This window comes from Balaenoptera ricei, chromosome 15, assembly GCF_028023285.1.
Source record: "Balaenoptera ricei isolate mBalRic1 chromosome 15, mBalRic1.hap2, whole genome shotgun sequence".
NCBI classification, from domain to species: domain Eukaryota; kingdom Metazoa; phylum Chordata; class Mammalia; order Artiodactyla; family Balaenopteridae; genus Balaenoptera; species Balaenoptera ricei.
Window position 1 is genome coordinate 27,892,609 of NC_082653.1, and position 22,919 is coordinate 27,915,527.

Genomic DNA, 22,919 nt, shown 5'->3' on the forward strand with positions numbered 1-22,919 from the left:
TCTTCTGCCCTCTTCTTCCATTTTTAAGGACTCTGTGATGACACAAGCCCAGAGGACTATTCCTTCCCAGGCCTAGAAAGCGGCTGAATTTTGAAATCCCTTGGGACCAGTGACTCCTTTTTGCCTTTCATTTTCTCCCTTTTTCCTTTCATTTTCTCCCTTTTGAATGGGAGACTCTATAACTTTTATGCCCACCCCACCATTGCATTTTGGCGGCAGGTAACTTGTTTCTTGAGTTTCACACGTTCACAGTGGGAAGGAATTGTGCCCAAGGATGAAGTCTTCTCAGAGCCTCCCTCTACCTGGTTTAGATGCTATTTGGGACTTTTGAGCTGATAAGATTTAGATGAGTTGTTTTTACTTTGAGTTGATGCTATAATGGGATGAGACTTTGGGATGAGGTGAATGTATTTTGCCTGTGGGATGGACATGAATCTTTGGGGCAGACTATATATAGGCAGAATAATAGCCCCTAAAGATGTCTACATCCTATCCCCAGAATCTGGGAGCGTGTTATGTTACATGGCAAAGAGGAATTATGATTGCGGATAAAACTAAGGTTGCCAATCAGCAGACCGTAAAAGAGAGAGTACCCTGAATTATCCTGGTCAGCCCAGTGTCATCACAGAGTCCTTAAAAGTAGAAGAAGAGGCCAGAGTGATGTGATGGGAGAAAGACTCAACCTGCAGTTACTGGTTTTGAAGGTGGAGGAGGGGCCTACAAGCCAAGGAACACAAGCAGACTCTAGAAGCTGGAAGAGGCAAGAAAATAGATTCTCCTCTAGTGGCTCCAGAAAAGAAGACAGCCCTGCTGACACCTTGATTTTAGCCTTCTGAGATCTGTCAGACTTCTGACCTACAGATAGTTCAGATAATACATTTGTGTTGTTTTATTTCAGTTTGTGATAATTTGTCACAGCAGCAATAGAAAACTAATACCAGGAGCTCAGTCCCTGCCTCTATAGGCAGAAAAGCACGATCGCTTGGGTCACTGTTCAGCAAACATCCACTCCCCTTACCCTCCCATGGGCGGGTAAGGGGAGGTGCGGGGGCGGAGCTACTTCTCTGCCTAATTGATTTGGGACCTGGACCTGTGACTTCCTCTGCCCAGTGAAATGCTAGCACATATGCAAGCAGAGCTCTTAAGTGTGGGCCTGACTCGTTTGCTCCTGTGATCCTCCTTGAGAAAAGCACACCCCAGATAGCCCCAGAGCCCAAGGGCACCCCTGAGCCTAACCCACAGTCTGAAGCCAAGCCCAGCTGACCCGCAACCTAAAGCAGAGCCACCCAACCAGCCTAGCTGAGTTCAGCCAAAGTGCAGTCGACCTGAGGACCCCGAGTAAAGAATAAACTCTTACTGCTGCAGTCCACTGCATTCTGCAGTTGCTTCTCATGCAGCAGTGTTATTGGGGCTAAAGCTGACTAATACAGAGAATTCCTGACAAGACACGCAATCAGTCCTTTTTACTGATGAAGGCAGTCCTGGTGTGTATCCGCGTGCATATGCATCGATACCTGCACATGTGAGGATCAACCCACGTGCAGCTCTGAAAAGTGGGAGCACATCCACCTACAGCTGTGCACGTGTGGGGTTACTCTCTGTCACATCTGGAGGCACGATGGCTGTGCGTGATGTGAGGGAATCTGTGTGTTCTTATGTCGTTTCTTGGTTTTCCTCCTCAGAACTCAGTCATCCTTTCACTATAAGGAATCCAGCTTCTGGCCAAAAACCTATGTCTGATTTTTTAAGTATTTTTTGATTGAAGTATAGTTGATTTACAGTGTTGTGTTCATTTCAGGTGTAAAGTGATTCATATATACACGTATACACTTTTTCAGATTCTTTTCCATTATAGGTTGTTAGAAGATATTGACTATAGTCCCCTGTGCTACAGGGTGGGTCTTCGTTGCTTACCTGTCTTATATATAGTAGTGTGTATCTGTGAATTTCTTAGGCACAACCGTAGGCCATTACAGAGGCTCTCCTCGGCAGGACTGGCAGGGAGGGCTAACCCCCCCACACCAGCGTGGTACACCGCCAGCGCACGCGGTCTCTCAGTGGGTCACAGCCAAGGACTCAAGCCCCTGCCCCAACCTGCATTCCTATCCCAGCTGTCTTCAGAGGCCTTTAGCGGGAAGGGGATTGCCTTCAGCCGAGGCCGTCCTCGGGTGCCTCACCCTTATGGGGGGAGGGGGAAACCTGGAAGACACGTCTCCACTCTGCCTCAGGAGTCAGGGCCTTCCTGCTCCTAGCCCTTCCCACACTCCCTTCCCCACCCCAATCCCCCCTCCCCGTGGCCCCCAGGTCCATAAAACTGAAGGAGCCTTTTGTTCGGGGCTCCCCCAGCAGTGAGAGCATACCCAGGGTGGATCCACCTGACGGGATGGTGCCATTCGTTCCAAGGGGAAAATCCGAGGAAGGGATGTCAGTACTTCTCCAGCTTAGCCTCTTCCTTACATGTGGACGTGAAGGATCGAAGCCTGACTGTTACTTTAATTTGCACTTGTCTTAATTGGCTCCTATGACACCTGGCAGCTCAGCTCTCTCCACCACTTACTGACATTAGCCTGGTGACTTTCAAAAAAGTCACCTTACCTCTTCATGCTTTGGGTTCTTCATCTGTAAAATTGAAATGCTAACATACCTACCTCCTAGGGTTGTTCCTGTGAGGATGTGATGAGTTGATAGACGTAAAGCATAAGTAAGTTCTAGCTAAAAAGCATTTGCTATTATGATGTTCAACACTGTCCATTTCTGTTTGGAGATCCATATGGTTCTGGGGGTGCCTATTGGCTTAGCCTGGGTCATGTGCTCCCCCCCACCCACCCCTTCCCCTGCTCTACGGGTCCAGCACATGATCTAGACTAAATTAGTAGGCACTCTCCACCTCCTAGGCTGGTTCCCGGTGGGCATGTGATATGAGCCTGTCCAGTCATAGCAATCTTAAGACTTTGGCTGAAAGTTCTGGGACAGAGACACTCTCTATTTCCAGCAGGACAAGAACAAGGAATCCTACACCCTAGGAGGTGCTGGCAGCCATACTGGGACCACAGGGAGTGCCGACCTCAGCAAGAGGAAACACCCTGGAGAACGAAGTAGAGAAATAGAAACTAGGTCCTTGGTGCCGTCGCTTGATTTCTGGTTAAAGCCTCACCTCACCTGGAATACTTATGTACCTGAGCCCTTTATTGTTTGGGCCAATCTGACTTGGATGTTCTGTTACCTGTAACCGAAAGTCTCCCGACACACAGAGTGGATCTGTGAGCGGCCAGAGGCTCTTGGGAGTGGGAGCAGTCTGGGTCCCCAGGGAGGCCAATTCTGAGACAGAGCACAGGGCACAGGACATTGACGACTGAGTGTCCTTGGGATCGGCTGAAGGAGGGAGGAGGGACGGGCACACAGGGCTGGGCAGAGGGAGGAGTCAAGCTGCAGTGCAGGTCCAGCGGCAGTTTCAGCCAACCCTCCAAGGAGCCCTGGAGCCAGAACAGCCTTTGGTGTTGGCACATTAAGCATCATGGAAGGTGGGAAGAGGCCCGGCTCTCTGCAGCCAAGGCAAATCCCGAAGGCACTGGCAGCTGGAGGCCACCTGCCAGTGACCCTCCCGGTAACCGGAGCAAAAGCCCTTGCTTGAGGGGGGTCCAGGCAGCACCCCTCTTAAGTCCACCGCGAAAGAGTATGTGGCAGGGAACAGTGCCTGCCTAGGCACCTGAGGATGAGTTGGTGTTCACGTCCGTACACCCTTGGGGTAGAAGCGGTGGACAGACAGATGGCTGGACTGGAAAAGAGATGGCCAGCAGCGTGAAGGTCCAGCAAGTTCCCAGGTGTATCAAACTCAAGGAATCCCCCCTCCACCCCGGAACTGGCCTCAACAGGTCTGGGCACAAATCAGGTGGGAAACTGGAGTCCCACTGCACCAGGGAGGGGGTGGCCCGGAGCCACAGAACCATGGAGACTCAGGCAGGGGCGGCGCTCCAGCACTTCTCAAGAAGTTTGGAGCCCCAGATGCAGGCAGCACAGTTGCCCACCCCTAATCTTAAGACAAAATCCATTCCTACCTAGGCTTCTCAGGAAGCCCCAGGCACTGGCAAAGAGCAAAGGCAAACCCAGCTTTATTGGTAAAAAGGACTTGACTAGGAATTCCTACCTGGCTCAAGTAGCAGCACCAACCAAAAGAATGGAGGGAGAGGGGGACGCAGGAAGCAGGAAGCAGAAAGAAAAAAGGAAGAACGGAAGGAAGGAAAGGAGGGAGGGAGGGAGTATGAGGAAGGAAGGAACTGCAGACCAGGGTCTGAATGGGGACGTGGTCTTGGAAGGAGAGAACTCAAGGCTCTAGGTGTGGGGAAGAGACCAGGGAGGGAGGGGTGGCCCACGGCCCCGCCATCTAGAAGGGCAGCAGCTCTTCCACAGGGATGTTGAGGACGATGTCCATGTCAGGGGTGCACCTGGTAGGAAAAAGCAGAGGGCTGTGAGACACCAAGCAGGGGCGCCAGAGCTGCAGGTAGGGGAGCACGGCCTCAGAGGAGCCCTGCTCTTTAGAACACGGCTACTCGCTTGGGGAGCCCAAAACACAACCTGTGACCTTACAGCAAACACACACACACACACACACACACACACACACACACACGTCAAAATGAAAAAGGAACTGGTTTGGCAGGGCTCATGTTGCCCCACAGAGCTCTGAGGTCAAGAGGGAACAGGAGCTCAGCTCTGAAGTGCTGGGGCCCCTCAGGACGAACACTCTCTGGAGTCAGGATGACTGACTGGGAAGCCTAACTCTGTGTCACCTTGAGCACACTGCTTCTCCTCTCTGAGCCTCTGGGCTTCACTGGGCACCTATGTAATAAGCACTCACTATGTCACAGACCCCAGGCGAGCCTCGTTTCCTCATCTGTCAAGTGGGGAGGGTCCACCTTCAGTCACTGACGGGAAGATTAAATGAGACCGTGCCAGCATGTAATAAGTGCTCAGTAAAAAACAGGCATTATTCTTTCCATAAAAGTAGCAAGAGCAGTGGGTTCCCATATGCACTATTTTCCCATCTCAGTGACCAGCAGAACATTTACAAGGCTCCAGGATTACATTCTCCCTCCCAATTCTCTCACCCACTCTCATGGTACATACTGATGCACGCTGAAGTATTTAGACATGAAATGTCAGGATGTCTGCAATTTACAACATTTCAGAAGAAAGAAAAAGGAAGAAATGAAGATGAAGCCAATATGGCAAAAATATAACTATTTCTAAATCTAGATGGGTAACTGGGTATTCATTATAATACTCTCTCGACTTTTCTGTATATTTGAAATTGTTCAAAATAATAGTAAAAAAAAAAAAATGCATCTCTGTACTGGCAATGCCCAAATTTCCATCTCCAGTCAATATCTGTCTTCTGATATCTACACTCATACCCCCAACTGCCTACCTGACAGCTCCACGCTGAGGTCTCTGTAAATTAAACTCAGTGTCCCAGTCAACTGCTGACTGACCTGCGCAAGCATCCTTCACTCCCTGGCCCCAGCCTTCCCTCTCTCTGGATCTGGCACCACTACTCACCCTGTTACAAAAGCCAGAAACCCAGGGGTCATTCTTGACACCTCCCTGTCCTTGACTTCCCACATCCAAATATCACCAAGGGCTACGGATTTACCTTCTTCAATACTTCTCCACTCCATCCATCTCTCCTCTGCCTTCTGCCACCCACCCTGGCCAAGTCACTCCCAACCACCGCCTCCACACACGACTGCCGTCACACCCAACCAGACTCCCAGCAGCTCCTCTGGCTCCTCTCCAATATCTTCTCCACCCTCTTTTCAAAGTGACTTTTCTTGGAATGCAAATCTGATGTCACCACTCAGCTCAAAATGTCTTTGCTTTCAGGGTCAAGTACCAAACTCTTCCCTCGGTCTACCGGGCCCTGCATGGCGGTTCCTAGGGGCTGAGCTGTCCTGCTTCCTCCCCGTTACCCTCCCCATCACTCTGCATTCCAGCCTCATTTGGCTCCTGGTGAACACCAAGCTCCCTCCTACCGCACATCCTCCACAGCCTCAGTGCTCGGCTTGTGAGCCAGGGGCTGCCAGCATCAGCCTCACCCGGGAGCTTCTCAGAAATGCTGACTCCTGAGCCCCACTCCAGACCCACTGGTTCAGCATCTGCTTTGTGACGAGATCGCTAGGTGATTCCTGTGCACATTCTGGTTGGAGAAGCTCTGCCTAGGGATGCGCCATTCCCACATTTTAGGAGGAGGAAGCTTCTTCCCATTCCTGGTGTCTCCCTGCCCGTGGAAGGGCATCAACAGGCATACTGCTCCTGGCCTCTCTTTACTCACTCTGCCCCTGGAAAGGGGTACAACGACCTGAACAGTGAGTCTGGAGAATAGGATGGGGCATGGGTAGCCCTGCCCTGTTCTCTCTCAGCAACGAGCAGCCTGCAAGGACTACACTCTCCTCTGCTCCAACACAGCTGACCAAGGAGCTCGATTTGCCTAATTCTGGGTTCAGTATTCGGAAGCCGACATACCTGGAGATAGAAGCTGTTGATACATTCTCTAAAATCAGCTTTATCAGAATAAAAGTGAGAGTCTGGCCCATGTCTGCCTTGCCCCTTTCAGTCTTATTTCAATGTGTTCAGAGCTCAGATCAGGACAACGGTGCCTACTCACCACACCCCCAAGACGCCAGCACCACCACCTGGAAATGTTCTTCCTTCAGTTCCCCCTTCAGCCCCTTTTGCCCAGTGAACTTGTACGCATCATCCTTCAGACCTTGGTTTAAACTGTCACATTCTCAGGGAAACCTCTCTTGACCCTCCAGACTCCTCTCTGTCCGGGCTACGCTCTGCCAGGGCCACATCCATACCTCTGCTTCAGCAGCTCTGGGGTCAGTTGCAACGGGACATTTGTCGGTGGCTCGTTACCGATTAATGTCTGGGCCCCTCCTTGGCTCAATGGTGGCAGAGCCAAGGGTTGCTTGCACTCACAGTGCCTGGCGCTCCATAGGCACATCATAAATTTGACAGTACTTTTTAAGGAAAATAAGAGGAGAATGAAGAATAGGAGGTAGAGGAGGAGGAAGGAAAGGGAGAGGAAGAGAAGGAGATAGACATAGAAGCTAAGAAGAAGAAAAATAATTTGCAGATGGTAAGATCTGCCCCACATAGAGAGGCGTGGCCTGGTGGGATCCTCACCCTCAGACCCAGAGGGCCTGACCCAAGGGAGGGCAGGCAGAGAACTGGTTTTGGAAGGAGGGAAGTCCCTCCTTTGGGGCCCAGAATTCTGCCCCACAGAGAGAACACCCTTCTCTCCCTGCAGTGTCCCTTCCAGGCCATTCTTCTCTGGAGCCGACCACCCCACTCAACACTGTCTTCCTGAACACCCCAGGAGCTTAGGGGTGTACCCACTTGGTTGAAACATGGAATCTGGAATTGGAAGGGTCCAGAGAGATTACCTAACTCAGCCTGCTGTGCAGAGATGGGACACTAAGGCCCAAAGATGGGAAAGGTCACATCTGCTACACAGTCAGTGGCAGAGCCAAGGCAAAAACCCAGCCTCCTGCCTTCTCCACCAGGCTGCCTTCCCCGAGAACAGAGAGCTTCTTCGAGTCCAGAGCATGGCTAGTTTAAGAGGTAGCTACACAAGGATCACATACTTGGATCTCCGAAGCAGAATGTCCGCAAATACAATCTCTCGGGGTTCCCAGATCTGAAACTGGAGCTGTTCCATCTCAGCCCTTAATATGGGTATTTCCTCCTCAAAATGGTCTATAAACTGAGGAGAGCAGGGGAAAGTGAGAAACGAAACATTCCCCAACCAAAGGGAGAAAAGGGCAAAATGAACAAGGATTATTCCCCATTCATCTACGGAAATGGCCTGGGCTTTGCCACTGGGACTTCTGGACTCCAGAGGTGGGGGGGCCTCGCTGTGCAGGGCAGGGCTGGCTCACAAGTTACTGACGATGTTTGATGGTGCTGGAAAGGGTGAGGGGATCGTGGAGAATGGAGACAGGTTGCAAATGGGTGGCAGCGCTTGACAGTTAGAATTAATGGGGCCTGGTGGAGATGATGAAGGCCATTCACTCGGATAACTGATGAAGGTGCAAGATAACGAAAATTACCACGAGCGGGTGGTGATGGTGGACTTCATTAACACTGGTCATGAGTGATGCTCAATGACAAGAATTAAGAGGTGAAGACCGGGGTTGGGTAGTGAAATTAAAGTGATGGTCGTCTGGTGATGCTTGGTGATGTTGCTGATGGGTCATGGCCGCTGGTGTTGGTTAATGAGGCAAACCCTAGGGCAGCATGAATCCCCTTCTCAGATGAACGATACGTGGCATTAATGGCACTGCCAAGGAGGAAGGCTAACACCAGAGTCAGAGACCTCATGAGCGCCAGATCAGGACAAGCCTGACTCCCACAGGTCCTGGGGACCACCCACCCTCCTGCTCTAGCCCAGGGGTGACGACCACCTTTGCTGCCCACTCACTTCTCGGAACTTGTCCATGTATTTCAGTATGACCCGGCTATTCCAAGTCTTCTGCAAGAGCGCCTCCTGATGAGCATGCTGGATTTTCTGCAGAGGAAGGAGAGGTCTGGCCCCCAAGTCTGGCCCCAGGGGCTACCATGCACTGGGTAGCACAGTGGGTGTGGGGGGGGGGGTGCCTGGAGGCAGAGGACAGGGAAAAAAGCAGGGCTGGGGGCAGGACCTGGATACCTGCCACAGTGGCTGGCTACTCACCACGACCAGAGACCTCAGAAGGTTTTTTTTCTTATTCTGAATCTGGTTGGACATAGACGCCAGGACCATTCTGCACATCTCACTGAGGTCATCCAGCTCATCCTGGGGGTCAGCAGGAGGGTGTTGGCCACCAGCCCTGCCTCCCACGTGGTCTGGCGAGGCAAGGCCATGGGCTCACCTACCTGCTGGCTGTCCTTCACCTGCTGCAGCTGGCGCACAAGGTTGGCAACCTGGACCGACTTGACGGCATACTCACGGTCCTTGTAAGTGCTCACGAAGCTCACTTTCTTGTGGACCTTCTCGATCTTGGCATCCAGCTGTTCCACCTGCTGCTCCAGGTCTGAAGAGATCAGGAGGGACAGAAGGCAGGATCCTCCCTCAAGAACCCCTCTGGGGAGACCCAAGAGGCAAAGCTCTCCTTGTCCAATGAATTGGGGTCTGGGCTGAAGCAAGTTCACACAAGGCTGGGAGGTGGTGGACAGTTAAGCCCCTAGAGAGCTCTTTACCTTCACAGGAGAAGAGGCAATGCTGGGTAGGAAAGAAACTATCCCAGTGCAAGATCCCTAGGCAAGCCCCGGCTCTGCCACTGACACTGCATGACCCTCACCAAGACCCTCCCTCTCAGTCTCCTCATACACATGCTCCCAAGGCAATGAGCCCAGTGAAATGGGGCAACACTGGCTCCCAAGACATGACCAGGGCAGGATTAAGACAGTCTATCCTGCCACCCTCCATGGAGGGGATCCCCAGCGTCTGAGGCTGCCTGACACACCGCCCCTCCCCTCAGAAGGCTTCTAGTCTGCTCAGGGGAAAGAAACCACAGGCTCAGCAGGTCTGTGGCCAGTGACCTGTCCCAGCCACTGACTCCCAGAGGGACCCTGGCAAGAAAGAGGGAGGCTGGGATTAGGATGCTGGCTCCTAGCTGTATAACCTTCAGCAGGCTACTTCACTTCCCTTGCCCTCAGTTGTCTCATCTGTAAAATGGGAGAAAAGAAAAACTTCCCTGCCTTAGAGGTAGTCAGAATGACGGAGAGTGAGCCCATAAAAACAAAGCACGTAGGGCCTGCAAGTGCTAAGTGCTTGATAAGTAAGCTGTCAGCTGTGCATCTTAGCAGTCCCATCGGCCTCAGAAGGGACGTGATGGGCCTGATGGTTCCCGAAAGGGAGGTGCAGGGGCAATGCCCAGCAGCTGACCTCCCCAGAGGGCCAGGCGAGGGTCAAGGAGTCAGCCCCCGGGATTCTTACTGTGTATCTCGGATTCCTCCTTCTCCTCCCATTCCTGAAGCTCACACTGCATCTGGTGCAGCTTCTTCTTGTTTGAGTACTCCAAGATGTCAGCGATGGTCTGTGGGAGTGGGGGACGGGGAAGGGGGTCAGCTCACCCCAAGCCTCCACTGGTGCAGCCAAAGCACAGACAGTCAGAGGACTCAGCACTTCCTCAGAGGAGTCTCCAAACCCAAGCCCACACATACTGTGTGCCAGGCACAACTCCTCTTCGGGGTGGGTGCTGTTGTGCCCCAGTTTTACAGGGCTCAGAGGTTAACTCAAAGTCTTCCAGCTAATAAGTGCTGATGGAGATGAGTTCCCACCCCCACCCCCCATCCCCAGTCTGATTCCAAAGCCCAGGTAGGTGGGCGGGGTGGGGCGGAGTGTGTAAGAGATGTATCCTCCACATGGAGGAAGCAGTTTGCGCAACGGGCCGGGAGAGGCCGGGAGAAAGCACGAGAGGGCGCCCAAGCGCTCAGGAGGGCGGCGTCGCGGGCTGGACCGCAACGCAGGGCAGAGGCAGGGCTGCGGGGCCACGGTGGGGGCTCACCGTGAAGACGTCCTGCTGCTGCAGCATCACCCGCACTTTCAGGGCCGAGCTGTCCTCCGTGTCCTGGATGGTCTTGATCAGTTCGCCACGGAGCTTGGTGAGGAAGTCCTCGTGGTTGCAGAGCTCCTGGTGCGCGGTTCGCCGGTTCCCGAGCATCGTCTGCAAGCGGAGGAACAGGGAAGGGGGGCAGTGTTCCGTGATGCGCGGAGCTGGCCGGAACCTCCGGGAGCCTAGGGACCACTTCCCTCCCGCCGCAATCCGCCCCCTTGCGGCCTCGACTGGTAAATGCCACCCGGGCTGGGCGGCGGTTCCCCATTGTCTGCGGGTCAGAGCACCTTGAATTATTTCATCCTTTCTGAAACACCCATTTTCCCATAATTTTACACTCTGAGGTGGGGATATATCTTACAGTTGGTGGCGTGTTACAGTCTAATTGACAAACATTTTATTAGTGGGTAATTAAGATAAAGGTACGCCTTATTATCAATGGCTTCTTAGAATCGATGAACTATAGTACTAGCAATAATAGAAAACGCCCAAGTAGGAAAGAAGATGGCCGAGGAGACGGGCCTTGTCTGGAGAAGAAGCAGGAGAGGCAGAGTGGATGACAATCGCTACCATTTCTCGTCAGGCAGCTGAGCTGAGTGAGGACTGTTTCATACAACAGCCCCTGGGGAAAGAATGAGCCTCTAAGGGATTAAGGGACTTGCCTAAGAGCCCCCAAGCAGGTACACATAACCTACAATAATAATAACAACAAGAACAATTGCTGAGGGCTCCTCACTCAGCAGGCGGCTCAGGGTATCCGCTTACCCTCCAACAACCCTACGTTCCCCAGCTCTATTTTACCGATAGGTGGATGTTCAGGCAGGTTACATGACTGCCCCAAAGTTGCACAGCCAGGAAATAGTGGCACCGGAACTCGAAAGGCAGACTTCTGACTCCCAATGTCTATCTTTCCACCACACTAAGATGAGGAACTGAGTGGGCCTAAAGCTGCAAGGCATGGCTGAACCTCACAGTGATCAAGACTTGGATGTTAGGCCTCGACACACCTTGGTTCAAATGCCAGCTCTGCCACTTCCCACCTAAGGGAACCTGGGCGAGTCAGTTAGCCTCCCAGAACCCTGCTATACTCATTCTGTAGGTTAGGAAACTAATACCCGCTTCAGAGAGCTGCTGCTATAAAAAACAGATGAGGTAATATTCACAATCAAGCCGCTTAGTGTCACGCCTCACACACTCAGTGACTAGTCACCATTCTCACCGGTTCTCACCCTCCACCTCTGCCAGGCTATGTGCTCTCGTCTTTATTCCTTCTGTTCTTCCTCATTTCTCTGTCCTTTGCTAGAAACTACCTCTTCCTAGCCCTCAGCTCCCATATTCCTCACACAATAATGAGTAACAGTGCAAATGCATAGAGTACTTATTATGAACTCTAAAGTATGCTAAGCACTTCTCATGCACTACCTCACTTGGGACTATTATTATCCCCACTTTAGGGAAGCAGAACTTGAGGGTCAGGGGGATGCAGTACCTTACCCAAGGTCACACATCGCAGAGCCGTTGTCCTTGAAGTCTGGGTTCCTAGCCACTCCACCATCTTGCCTTCACATCTCCAGACCAAAACATCTCCAAATATGGCCCACAGGGACCAGAAGCATCTTGTGAAAAATGCCAGTCTCTGAGTCTCAGGCCCACTGAGCCCCACTCGCAGGTGATTCTGATAAAGTGTAGAATTAATGACCTCTGCTCTAGAAATGGGTCTTCCCTGACCACCAGCTCTAGGGTAGAAACCCTGCTTGGTGTCGGTCCTGACCCTTACCCAATTTGTAATTACATAATTACAGTTTGTAATTATGTCTCCCCTTTTCCCAATTTATTTTTCTCCTAGGACTCATCACTACCAAACATAACATGTTTTTCTTATTATCTTGTTTCGTGTCTGTCTACTCAACTAGAATTTTACAGCCAGGAGGGCAGGGGCTTTGGTTGTTTTGTCACAGCTGTATGTATCTCCAGCACACAGGAGAGTGCCTGGAGCTCCATAAGTATGGGCTGAATAAACTGATGAGTACTACTCTTGGGGGGTTTTAATTCATTTATTATGTGTCTCCCCACTAAAGTATAAGCTCCATCACAGCACAAATTCTAAGGGCCGTGTTCACAGCTGTGTCCCCAACACCCGGCTTGGTGCCTGGCACATCGTAGGCATTCTCTCAGGAGTCGTTGATCAAATAAGTGACTGTCCTAAGGCTGAGGGGCAGAGTCAGGATCCTACTTCGTATCCAAGAACAAACCAACTGAGTCATTTCTGCTCCCTTGCTCTGTTTCCCCCTTGTCCCCACAGCCTGTTCTGCACACAGCAGCAGCAGCCCAAGGACTCCTGTGAAAATCTAAGTCAGATCATATCCCCACTCTACTCAGAATCCTCCAGGGTCTTCCTGCCTTACTCTATACAAACACAAAGCCTAATCATGGACTACAGGGCTGTATACAAGCTATCTCCTTCCCCCCACAGCCCACCATCTTTCTTCCTCATCACCTGGCCCATCACTGACCTCACACCAACCTCAGGGCCTTTGCACTTCCAGTTCCTCGGCCTGGAACATTCCCCCTCAGATGTCACCACCTTAGCAGCCTTCCCTGACCACCCTCCTAAAACAGTCATGGCCACTCCCTCCTCTGTGCCTCTTTAGCCCCTAACCTTATTTTACACTTCTTCATAGCTCTTACCCTCACTACACGTATTACATTTTTATCTGTCTTACTTATTGTCTGTCTCCCCCAGTAGAATGTGAGCTACCAAAGGTCAGAGGCCACATCACTGGTGAATCCCCACACCTAGAACAGGGTCTGGCACATAGTAGGTGCTCACATATTTGTTGACTAAACAAATGAATGATTGATTACAAGAGACAGTATTAGGAACTGGTTACGAGCACAAGTTTTAGAGCCAACTGTCCAAGTTCATGTTTCAAACAAAAACACATAAACCCTTCTAAAGTCAGGATAAAAATAACATCAGAAATATGAGTTCCTACTTTACGAATGCAGGGCTGCCTCTAAACCATTTTTGCAAAATTGAAGGTTAAAGGGAAAAAAAAGGTTTCAAGGCAAATACATTTTTCCCTATTTCTTTATATAACAGTCATTGTTCATTGACTCATCATACTAAAAACTTTCCTGAAGAAGTTAAGAGTTCTTCTATAGTATCTTGTAGTATTTATAGTATTTGGTATTTTACTTTCTCCTATGGACACAAAAGCCCCCTCTTCTTCTAGTCATTTCAAATACTTTGAAACAATGTTCAGAAGCCATAAAAAAATAACGGATGGTAAGAAAATCAATTATCAAAAGTTCTATTAGTTGATGTGAAAATTTTTAATAGTAAGCTCCTAAGCCTCGCTTTAAGATGCACTGTATTCCATGAAAGGCTAATTTACTGGAAATTTTAAAACGAACAAGCCACTAAATTGTGTTCCTAATGCAGTAAAATAAAAAGTGATTCTGCTCAGAGGGAGCACGGTCCTGCCAACACCTTGATCTTGGACTTCTGGCCTCCAGAACCGTGAGACAATAAATTTCTACTGTTTTAAGTCAAAAAAAAAAAAAAAATTACTGATTTGTTTCCCTGGGATCCTCCAAAGGTGAAGAGCGAGTTGGTTTTATTTGTTCTTTCATAGATGTTCATATATTTCATGTTTTAATGCATTGCAGTCATTAATGTTAAAAAAAAAAAAAAGTGATTCTGATCATTTTCCTGAGTCTTAAACACAAAGGCAAGGGACTTCCCTCGTGGTCCAGTGGTTAAGACTCTGTGCTCCCAATGCAGGGGGCGCAGGTTCGATCCCTGGTCAGGGAACTAAGATCCCACATGCCTTGCAGCGCGGCCAAAAAACACAAAAACAAAGGCAAACTGCTGTTTGCCTAACTGGCTTTGACCCCTGGTACTGCATTTTCTAGCTGCGTGGTCTGTGTCATCTCCCTGCACCTCAGTTTCCCCATCTGTAAAAGAGGGATGATGATAAGCGTGCCCACGGGGTTGCTGTGAGGAGGAGGAGTCAAGTCAGGCACCCGTGAAGTGCTCAGTGCATGTTTGCTATCACCATCCCCCGCCCCCTGCCCTGGTGCCTGTGGAAAGATGCCCCTCATACTCTCATTAGTCGGATTTTGGTCTGTGTCTTCCCCGAGTCCAATTTTCCTCTGCGCAGTTCTAGTGGATTCCTCGGCTGGCTTGTCATCCACAAGGTGGGCTTGGATTGCAGCCCTAGGGTATAGGAAAGGACAGAGAGAGTGTGAGGGTAGAGGCAGATGTGGGGTCAGGTTCCAGGGAATGCACCAGCCATGAGAGACCCCAATGCCATCCACTCATGTCCTTATAATGTACAACAGTGAGACTGAGGAATGAAGCTCACATCCATCAGTTAGCTCCCAGGCCCCACTCTGAGCCTTGTTATAAAGGACGGAGAAGCCTAGGAGACTTCCACATACCACAGTGACTGTGGGATTGAACAGAGGGGAGGAGAGGGGTAGCAGCAGGAGATGGCCAGACATCCCCAATCTCTCCCACCAAGCTGGCCGGTGGCAAGCTCAGAAGGGATAGGGGTTAACAGCAACAACTAAAGAACCAGACAGCCTGGGTTTGAATCCGGATTCTGCCTTCTACTAGCTATATGACCTTGGGCAGGTCACATGACCTCTCTGTCCCTCAGCTTTCCCATCTGTAAAACAGAAATAATCATCATGCCTACCTCACAGAGTTGTAGTGAAATTAAATAAGAAGTTACTATAAAGTATTTGGAATAGTGCCTAACCCATATTCAGTGCTAAATATAAATTACTAGTTGTCACTGTTATTACCAATGACCTGAGAATTGGGATCAGGACCACAGCATCAGATAAAGGCACAGGAGCCATGCAAAATGCTAACCAGCTGTCTCCGGAATACCTGTAAAAGCTGTGGTCCTGCCAGATGAGACGTACACGAAAATAATTCAGATCAGAAAAAGGCATTCGGAGGGCATGTTCTGAGAATCCCTGCTTCCTCTCCACGCGTCCTGCGCAGTTATGAGGCAAATCACACAGATCATCACAAACGCTGCTGCTGCCTTGTCAGCCCCCGCCAACATCTCTGTTGGAGGTGCAACGCAGTTCATTTTTGAAAAATATTATTTCTTTTATGGATCAATATCCTTAATTTGGTATTAAGTGTTGAAGTGACAAAGTAAATTAGAGTAATTTTGTGTTAAAGTTATGAATTATCTGTATGTATCTGGTATTTAATTGTATTGTTTGAGAGATGGAGTGATTAATAGATTAATTTTGTGGTTCTAATTTAAAATGTGTAAGTGAGATTTTGATTTAGATTTGTTTTAAGTTGAAAGGTTTAATACACTCTTATTAAATGTGTATAAATTACCACAACTTTTAAATGAACATAAGATTATCCATATTTAGAAGTTTATTTATTAGATATACAAGAATTACATTAAATACCCAGTGGTTTTGTTAATCAGAACAAGTGAACTTTTTGAAAATGAGAGTGAATATATTAAATTTTAAAGGTGGCTTAAACGATTTAGGAGAATTTAATTAACCAACTTCCAAAACCCCCTTCACAAGGGTTTTTAAAAATTATAACATTTGTTAAGTTGAACTTAAATACTTAAGAAGATTTGTCGCTTTAATAAGGAGTATTTCTTTTCATTAATGGTGGTAGCCCTGATTTATCTTTTTTGTAATTAAACTTTTTATTTTTAAATAAATTCAGATTACATTTACTTAAGAAATAACGCAGAGAAATCCTATGTTCCCTTAACCCAATTTTTCCCGACCGTAACATCTTGCAAAACTAAGTACACTATCACAACCAGGACATTGAAAGACAACATTTCCACAACCACAAGGATCGCTCATGCTGCCTTTTATTGCCACACCCACTTCCCTCCCCTTCCATGCTCACCCTACCTCTGTCAATCACTAATCTGTTCTCCATTTCTACAAATTCTGTCATTCCCAGATGGTTATACAAATGGAATCATACAGTATGTCACTTCTGAGATTGGCTTTTTTCACTCAGCATAATTCTCTGGAGATTGATCCAAGTTAGTGAATGTATCAAAAGTTCTTTCCTTTTCCTTGCTGAACAGTACTACATGCTATGGAATGGACGTACCATAGTTTGTTTAACTACTCACTCATTAAAGGACATCTGGATTGTTTCCAGTTTGGGGGTATTATGAATAAGGCTACTCTGAAACTTTCATGCACTTTTTTTTTTTTTTTCACTTTTTTAAATTGAAGTACAGTTGATTTACAAGTTGTCTTAGTTTCTGGTGTACAGCAAAGTGATTCAGTTATACATATATATGTGTGTGTGTGTATATATATATATATATATATATATATATATATATATATATACTTTTCATATTCTTTTCCATTATAGTTTATTACAAGATATTGAATATAGTTCCCTATGGTATACAGTAGGACCTTGTTGTTTATCTATTTTATATATAGTAGTTTGTATCTGCTAATCCCAAACTTCTAATTTATCTCTACACCCACCTTTCCCCTTTGGTAACCATAAGTTTGTTTTCTATGTCTGTGAGTCTGTTTCTGTTTTGTAAATAAGTTCATTTGTATCATATTTTAGGTTCCACATATAAATGATATCATATGATATTTGTCTTTCTGATTCACTTCACTTAGTATGGTAATCTCTAGGTCCATCCATGTTGCTGCAAATGGCATTATTTCATTCTTTTTTATGGCTGAGTAGTATTCCTGTGTGTGTGTGTGTATACACACCACATCGCCTTTTTTTTTTTTTTAACATCTTTATTGGAGTATAATTGCTTTACAATGGTGTGTTAGTTTCTGCTGTATAACAAAGTGAATCAGCTATACATATATCCCCATATCTCCTCCCTCTTGCATCTCCCTCCCACCCTCCCTATCCCACCCTTCTAGGTGGTCACAAAGCACCAAGCTGCTCTCCCTGTGCTATGTGGCTGCTTCCCACTAGCTATCTATTTTACATTTGGTAGTGTACATATGTCCATGCCACTCTCTCATTTCATACCAGCTTACCCTTCCCCCTCCCAGTGTCCTCAAGTCCATTTTCTACGTCCGCATCTTTATTCCTGTCCTGCCCCTAGGTTTTTCAGAACCTTTTTTTTTTATAGATTCCATATATATGTGTTAGCATACGGTATTTGTTTTTCTCTTCCTGACTTACTTCACTCTGTAGGACAGACTCTAGGTCCATCCACCTCAATACAAGTAACTCAATTTCATTTCTTTTTATGGCGAGTAATATTCCATTGTATATATGTGACACATCTTCTTTATCCATTCATCTGTCAATGGACACTTCGGTTGCTTCCATGTCCTGGCTATTGTAAATAGAGCTGCAATGAACATTGTGGTACATGACTCTTTTTGAATTATGGTTTTCTCAGGGTATATGCCCAGTAGTGGGATTGCTGGGTCGTATGGTAGCTCTATTTTTAGTTTTTTAAGGAACCTCCATACTGTTCTCCATAGTGGCTGTATCAATTTACATTCCCACCAACAGCGCAAGAGGGTTCCCTTTTCTCCACACCGTCTCCAGCATTTACTGTTTGTAGATTTTTTGATGATGGCCATTCTGACTGGTGTGAGGTGATACCTCATTGCAGTTTTGATTTGCATTTCTCTAATGATTAGTGATGCTGAGCATCCTTTCATGTGTTTGTTGGCAATCTGTATATCTTCTTTGGAGAAATGTCTATTTAGGTTTTCTGCCCATTTTTGGATTGGGTTGTTTGTTTTTTGATATTGAGCTGCATAAGCTGCTTGTAAATTTTGGAGATTAATCCTTTGTCAGTTGCTTCATTTGCAAATATTTTCTCCCATTTGGAGGGATGTCTTTTCATCTTGTTTACGGTTTCCTTAGCTGTGCAAAAGCTTTTAAGTTTCATTAGGTTCCATGTGTTTATTTTTGTTTTTATTTCCATTTCTCTAGGAGGGGGGTCAAAAAGGATCTTGCTGTGATGTATGTCAGAGTGTTCTGCCTATGTTTCCTTCGAAGAGTTTTATAGTGCCTGGCCTTATATTTAGGTATTTAATCCATTTTGAGTTTATTTTTGTGTATGGTGTTAGGAAGTATTCTAATTTCATTCTTTTACACGTAGCTGTCCAGTTTTCCCAGCACCACTTATTGAAGAGGCTGTCTTTTCTCCATTGTATATTCTTGCCTCCTTTATCAAAGATAAGGTAACCACATGTGCGTGGGTTTAGCTCTGGGCTTTCTATCCTGTTCCATTGATCTATATTTCTGTTTTTGTACCAGTACCATACTGTCTTGATTACTGTAGCTTTGTAGTATAGTCTGAAGTCAGGGAGCCTGATTCCTCCAGCTCCGTTTTTCTTTCTCAAGATTGCTTTGGCTATTCAGGGTCTTTTGTGTTTCCATACAAATTGTGAATTTTTTTGTTCTAGTTCTGTGAAAAATGCCATTGGTAGTTTGATAGGGATTGCACTGAATCTGTAGATTGCTTTGGGTAGTATAGTCATTTTCACAATGTTGATTCTTCCAATCCAAGAACATGGTATATCCCTCCATCTGTTTGTATCATCTTTAATTTCTTTCATCAGTGTCTTATAGTTTTCTGCATACAGGTCTTTTGTCTCCTTAGGTAGGTTTATTCCTAGGTATTTTATCCTTTTCGATATCCTTTTGCGCTGGTTTTTGTGTGGCCATAAGTTTCACTTCTCTGGAACAAATGCCCAAGAGTGCAATTGTTGGATCATTATGGGAAATGTGTGTTTAGTTTAATAAGAAACTGCCATATTCTTTTCCAGAATGGTGACTCCATTTCACATTCCCACAAGCAATGTATGCATGACCCAGTTTCTCCTCATTGCCAACATTTGGTGTTATTACTATTTTTCATTTTAACCATTCTGATAGGTGTGCAGTGACACCTCACTGTGGTTTAATTTGCATAGCCCTAATGGATAATGATCTTGAACATCTTTTCATGTGCTTATTTACCATGTGTATTTCCTCTTTGGGTAAAATGCCTCTTCATGTCTTTTGCCCATTTTCTAACTGAATTGTTTTTCTATTGACTTTTGAGGGTTCCCAATATATTCTACAAAGCAGTCCTTTGTCAGATATGTGGTTTGCAAACATTTTCTCCAAGTCTGTAGCTTGTCTTTTCATACTCTTAACAGAGTCTTTAAAAGAACAAAAGTCTTAAATTTTGATGAAGTCCAACTTGTCCATTTATTTCATTTTTCTTTTATGGATCCAGCTGTTCGTGTAAAGTCAAAGAACTCTTCACTTGGCTATCAGTCCCAAAGATTTTTCTCTCCTATGTTTTTTTCTAAAAGTTTTACTGTTTTACATTTTATATTTATTTTTTACTCATTTCTCCAGTGGTTGACTGTGGGTCCTGGAGCCAAACTGCCAAATATCACAGCCTGGATGTGCCCCTCCTACCTGTGACCCTGGGAGTTACACCTGTCTGTGCCTCAGGTTCCTCATCTGTAAGAGGAGGTGATAACAGCACTCACCTCATGGGGTTGTTGGGAAGATTAAATGAAGTGATAGGTGTAAAGTGTTGAGAACAGTATCTAGCACATAGTAAGTGCTGGGTATATGTTAACAGCTCTTGTTCTGGTTGTGGTTGTGTCTGTTACATACCTCACCGCTTCCCCAGTGAAAGAAAAGGGCAAGAGTTTCCTTGTAGATGCTGTCTGAATAGGGTCTAGGACCAAAGACAAAAATTCTGTCACTACCACCAGGTCTTGTACTCATCACTTTATATCAATGATTCTCAACAGGGGTGTTTTAGATATATTGGCAGGGGGGGATCTGTGGGTTCTCACTGGGGGCCCAACTGGCATCTATAGGTAGGGGCCAGGCACACGAGACATCCCCCAGAACAGGACAACCCCATAAAACATAGAATTCTCCTGTCTGGCATAACTCTCCTAAGTCCTACTAGATATGACATAGGTAAAACCCCTATTTATAACAATCTGATCCCAGAACCTGACTCTGTTTTACATATAGCCACAAAGAATATTTTTCAGGGTTTTACTATAATGCTGAATTTTCCAAGAAAGCAACTACAATCAAGGGAAAATTGTGCTTTTTTTGTTTAGAACTTTACCAAGAGATGGGCACCACTTTGGAAATCTCAGTTGCAATGAAAAATCCCTCTTGGTATTTTATTTGAGTCCCTGATTTCCCACTGTGTGTCACTCTGCATTTGCAACTGTTATGTTCACCATAACATATGACTCCACATCTATGAGTAAGCTTCTGATGACTTTCTAATGTCTTCTAGTGGACTCCATCCTGAGCATTTACATACTGAAATATACTTTATTTAACTATAAATAACTTCCCATTTCCTTTACAGTTATGGTATTAAATTAATATTTAAAAATTATATATGTAGGTAGGTTATATTATCTATGAAGTTTATTTCAGGATACTAAAGGAATATTACAAAATATTTGTAATATTTGTCATTAAAAGGAGTGTTGGGTCTGAATAACAATGCTTTACACAGATCTTCTCACTTAATTCTCACAACAATCCTATCAGGTAAGTATTAGTGTCCTCATTTTACAAATGAGAAAACAAAAACTCATTCATCTCTCTCACTTTCCCAAGAGAGTAGATGGCAGAGCCAAGGTTTGAACCCATGTCTGCCTGAGCCAAGGCCTCAGAACTCCCCTGGAAAGCATGACAGTGATGTGGCAGAGATTATCCCAAGTTCACCAAACCCTGTTTTCTCTTCCTCCTGGACACAGAGCTGGATTATATTTCCCATCTTCCCTTGTGGTTAAGGGTAGGCATGTGACTGAGTTATGGACACTGGAATATGAGTAGAAGTGATGTGTGTCTGTGCCCTGAAAAAGAACTACCCACGGGATCATCCATACTCTTGCTCTCTCTCTTCTCTCTCTGCTGGATACAAAAGTACCCAGCAGAGGACTTCAAGGCCTTAAAAAATGTCATTGCCACAAGGTGAAGGAGCCTAGATCCCTGAATGATCATGTGAAAAAGATTACTCCCTCCCCGCTAGATCCACAAATGTACTTCGACATAAATGAGAAATATGTTTCTGTATTAATACTTGAAATCTGGGGATTGTTTGTTATAGTAGTTAGCCTACCCTGATATAAATGTTGTCACCAAGGGCCAAGAGCATCCACTCCATCCTGCCCCCAACTCCACCAGCACCCAAGTGCCTCTGCCCACCTGGCTGGATGGTAGTCCAGGTCTTCATTTTGCTTTTCTTAGTGTTGACAGTTCGTGGGATTGGAGGCAGAGTAGATGGCTTGGCTTTCTGCTTGGACTGCTGCCATGGAACATAATCCTACCAGACATAACACAAATCAGTCACACAGCTCATGGGCTCAAATCCCAGCTTCCCCCCTTACAGATATCTGTAACCTTGATCAAGTGGATTTACCTCTCTGAGCCTCAATTTTCTCATCTGTAAACTGGATCTAATTATAAAAGCTACCTCCACAGGTTGGTACAAAAATTCCAAAAGATGATATTTGTAAAGCATGTGGTAAGTGTTCCGTAAGTGTTAGCTATCACTTTTTCAGCAGCCAGCCAGAATTTACTAAGCACATCGGCTGGGAGGTGCTAAGAACTGTGAGAAACAGAAGGCATGGAAAAGACCCAACAGGAAAGCAATCAGAGATAAATAGAGAGCAGTATAATACACCCTTACATCCTGATAGGTGGTGAGAAAACTGAGCTTCAGAGCCACGCCCTAGGTCCCACAGCAAATGCGTGACAGAGCCGGGCCTGGAGCAACCTGACTGCAAGCCCAGGGTCAGCAAGCCCCACCCACATACCTTCCCTAGCCCTCCTGGACTCACCAGAACCTGGAACTGGGGGACTGTGGAGCAAATCCCAGCGTGGTTGAGTCTGGAAAGTGTTGGGGCGGGAAAGAACTCCCATCATTCCCAACCCACGGGATGCAAGCAGCAAACATGAAACTGGCATGGGGTCTCGAAGCCGAAACCTCATCCACTAGGGACACAAGCCAAGCAGGAGCTGGAGAGCTCGAGGGAGAGGCGGGGCTAGGGAGATAAGGCGGGGGGGCGGGGGGGAGGGCGAGGTCAAAAGCCCTTGGGACAACACCCAGTGAGGACCCAGCCAGAGATAGGTTGGGTGCACGCATGCGCGGTCCAGCGCCCCTCCATACGCCTTTTACGTACTTCGGAAAGACGCGCGCCATTAGGGAGAGTGGAAGAAGAGTCCGGAGGCCTTGGGGCCCCGATCTTTTGGGATGCCTATTTGTTCGGCTTCTCCAACTTCCTTGTCTCAGCGTGGGTCGC

At 47.0% G+C, this 22,919-nt stretch overlaps 1 protein-coding gene across 4 annotated transcripts; it reads right to left on the reverse strand.

Annotated features, from left to right (window-relative positions):
• Positions 1-4,093: 4,093 nt before the first annotated feature.
• Positions 4,094-22,644, reverse strand: C15H20orf96 (chromosome 15 C20orf96 homolog). 4 transcript variants are annotated; one of them, XM_059896121.1, is made up of 11 exons: positions 22,458-22,644; positions 21,823-21,940; positions 20,251-20,314; positions 14,708-14,820; positions 10,551-10,709; positions 9,980-10,079; positions 8,917-9,074; positions 8,735-8,836; positions 8,483-8,569; positions 7,647-7,765; positions 4,094-4,442 (listed from the first exon to the last, which is right to left on the reverse strand). In XM_059896121.1, the coding sequence occupies exons 4-11, from the start codon at positions 14,792-14,794 to the stop codon at positions 4,382-4,384; spliced, it is 873 nt and encodes a 290-aa protein (XP_059752104.1). In that variant the 5' UTR covers positions 14,795-14,820; positions 20,251-20,314; positions 21,823-21,940; positions 22,458-22,644; the 3' UTR covers positions 4,094-4,381. The 4 variants fall into 4 exon arrangements, with proteins under 4 accessions (XP_059752104.1, XP_059752103.1, XP_059752106.1 ...); XM_059896120.1 differs by lacking the exon at positions 20,251-20,314; XM_059896123.1 differs by lacking the exons at positions 7,647-7,765; positions 20,251-20,314.
• Positions 22,645-22,919: the final 275 nt, after the last annotated feature.

Bases quoted from the DNA above. Each gene is read 5' to 3' on its own strand.
- C15H20orf96 (XM_059896120.1), bottom strand. From the start codon at position 21,850: ATGAAGACCTGGACTACCATCCAGCCAG. The intron at 8,837-8,916 runs GTAGGTGAGCCC...GCTGACCCCCAG, and splicing joins AGGTGAAGGACAGCCAGCAG to GATGAGCTGGATGACCTCAG. The intron at 7,766-8,482 runs GTGAGTGGGCAG...TGCTCTCCTCAG, and splicing joins ACATGGACAAGTTCCGAGAA to TTTATAGACCATTTTGAGGA.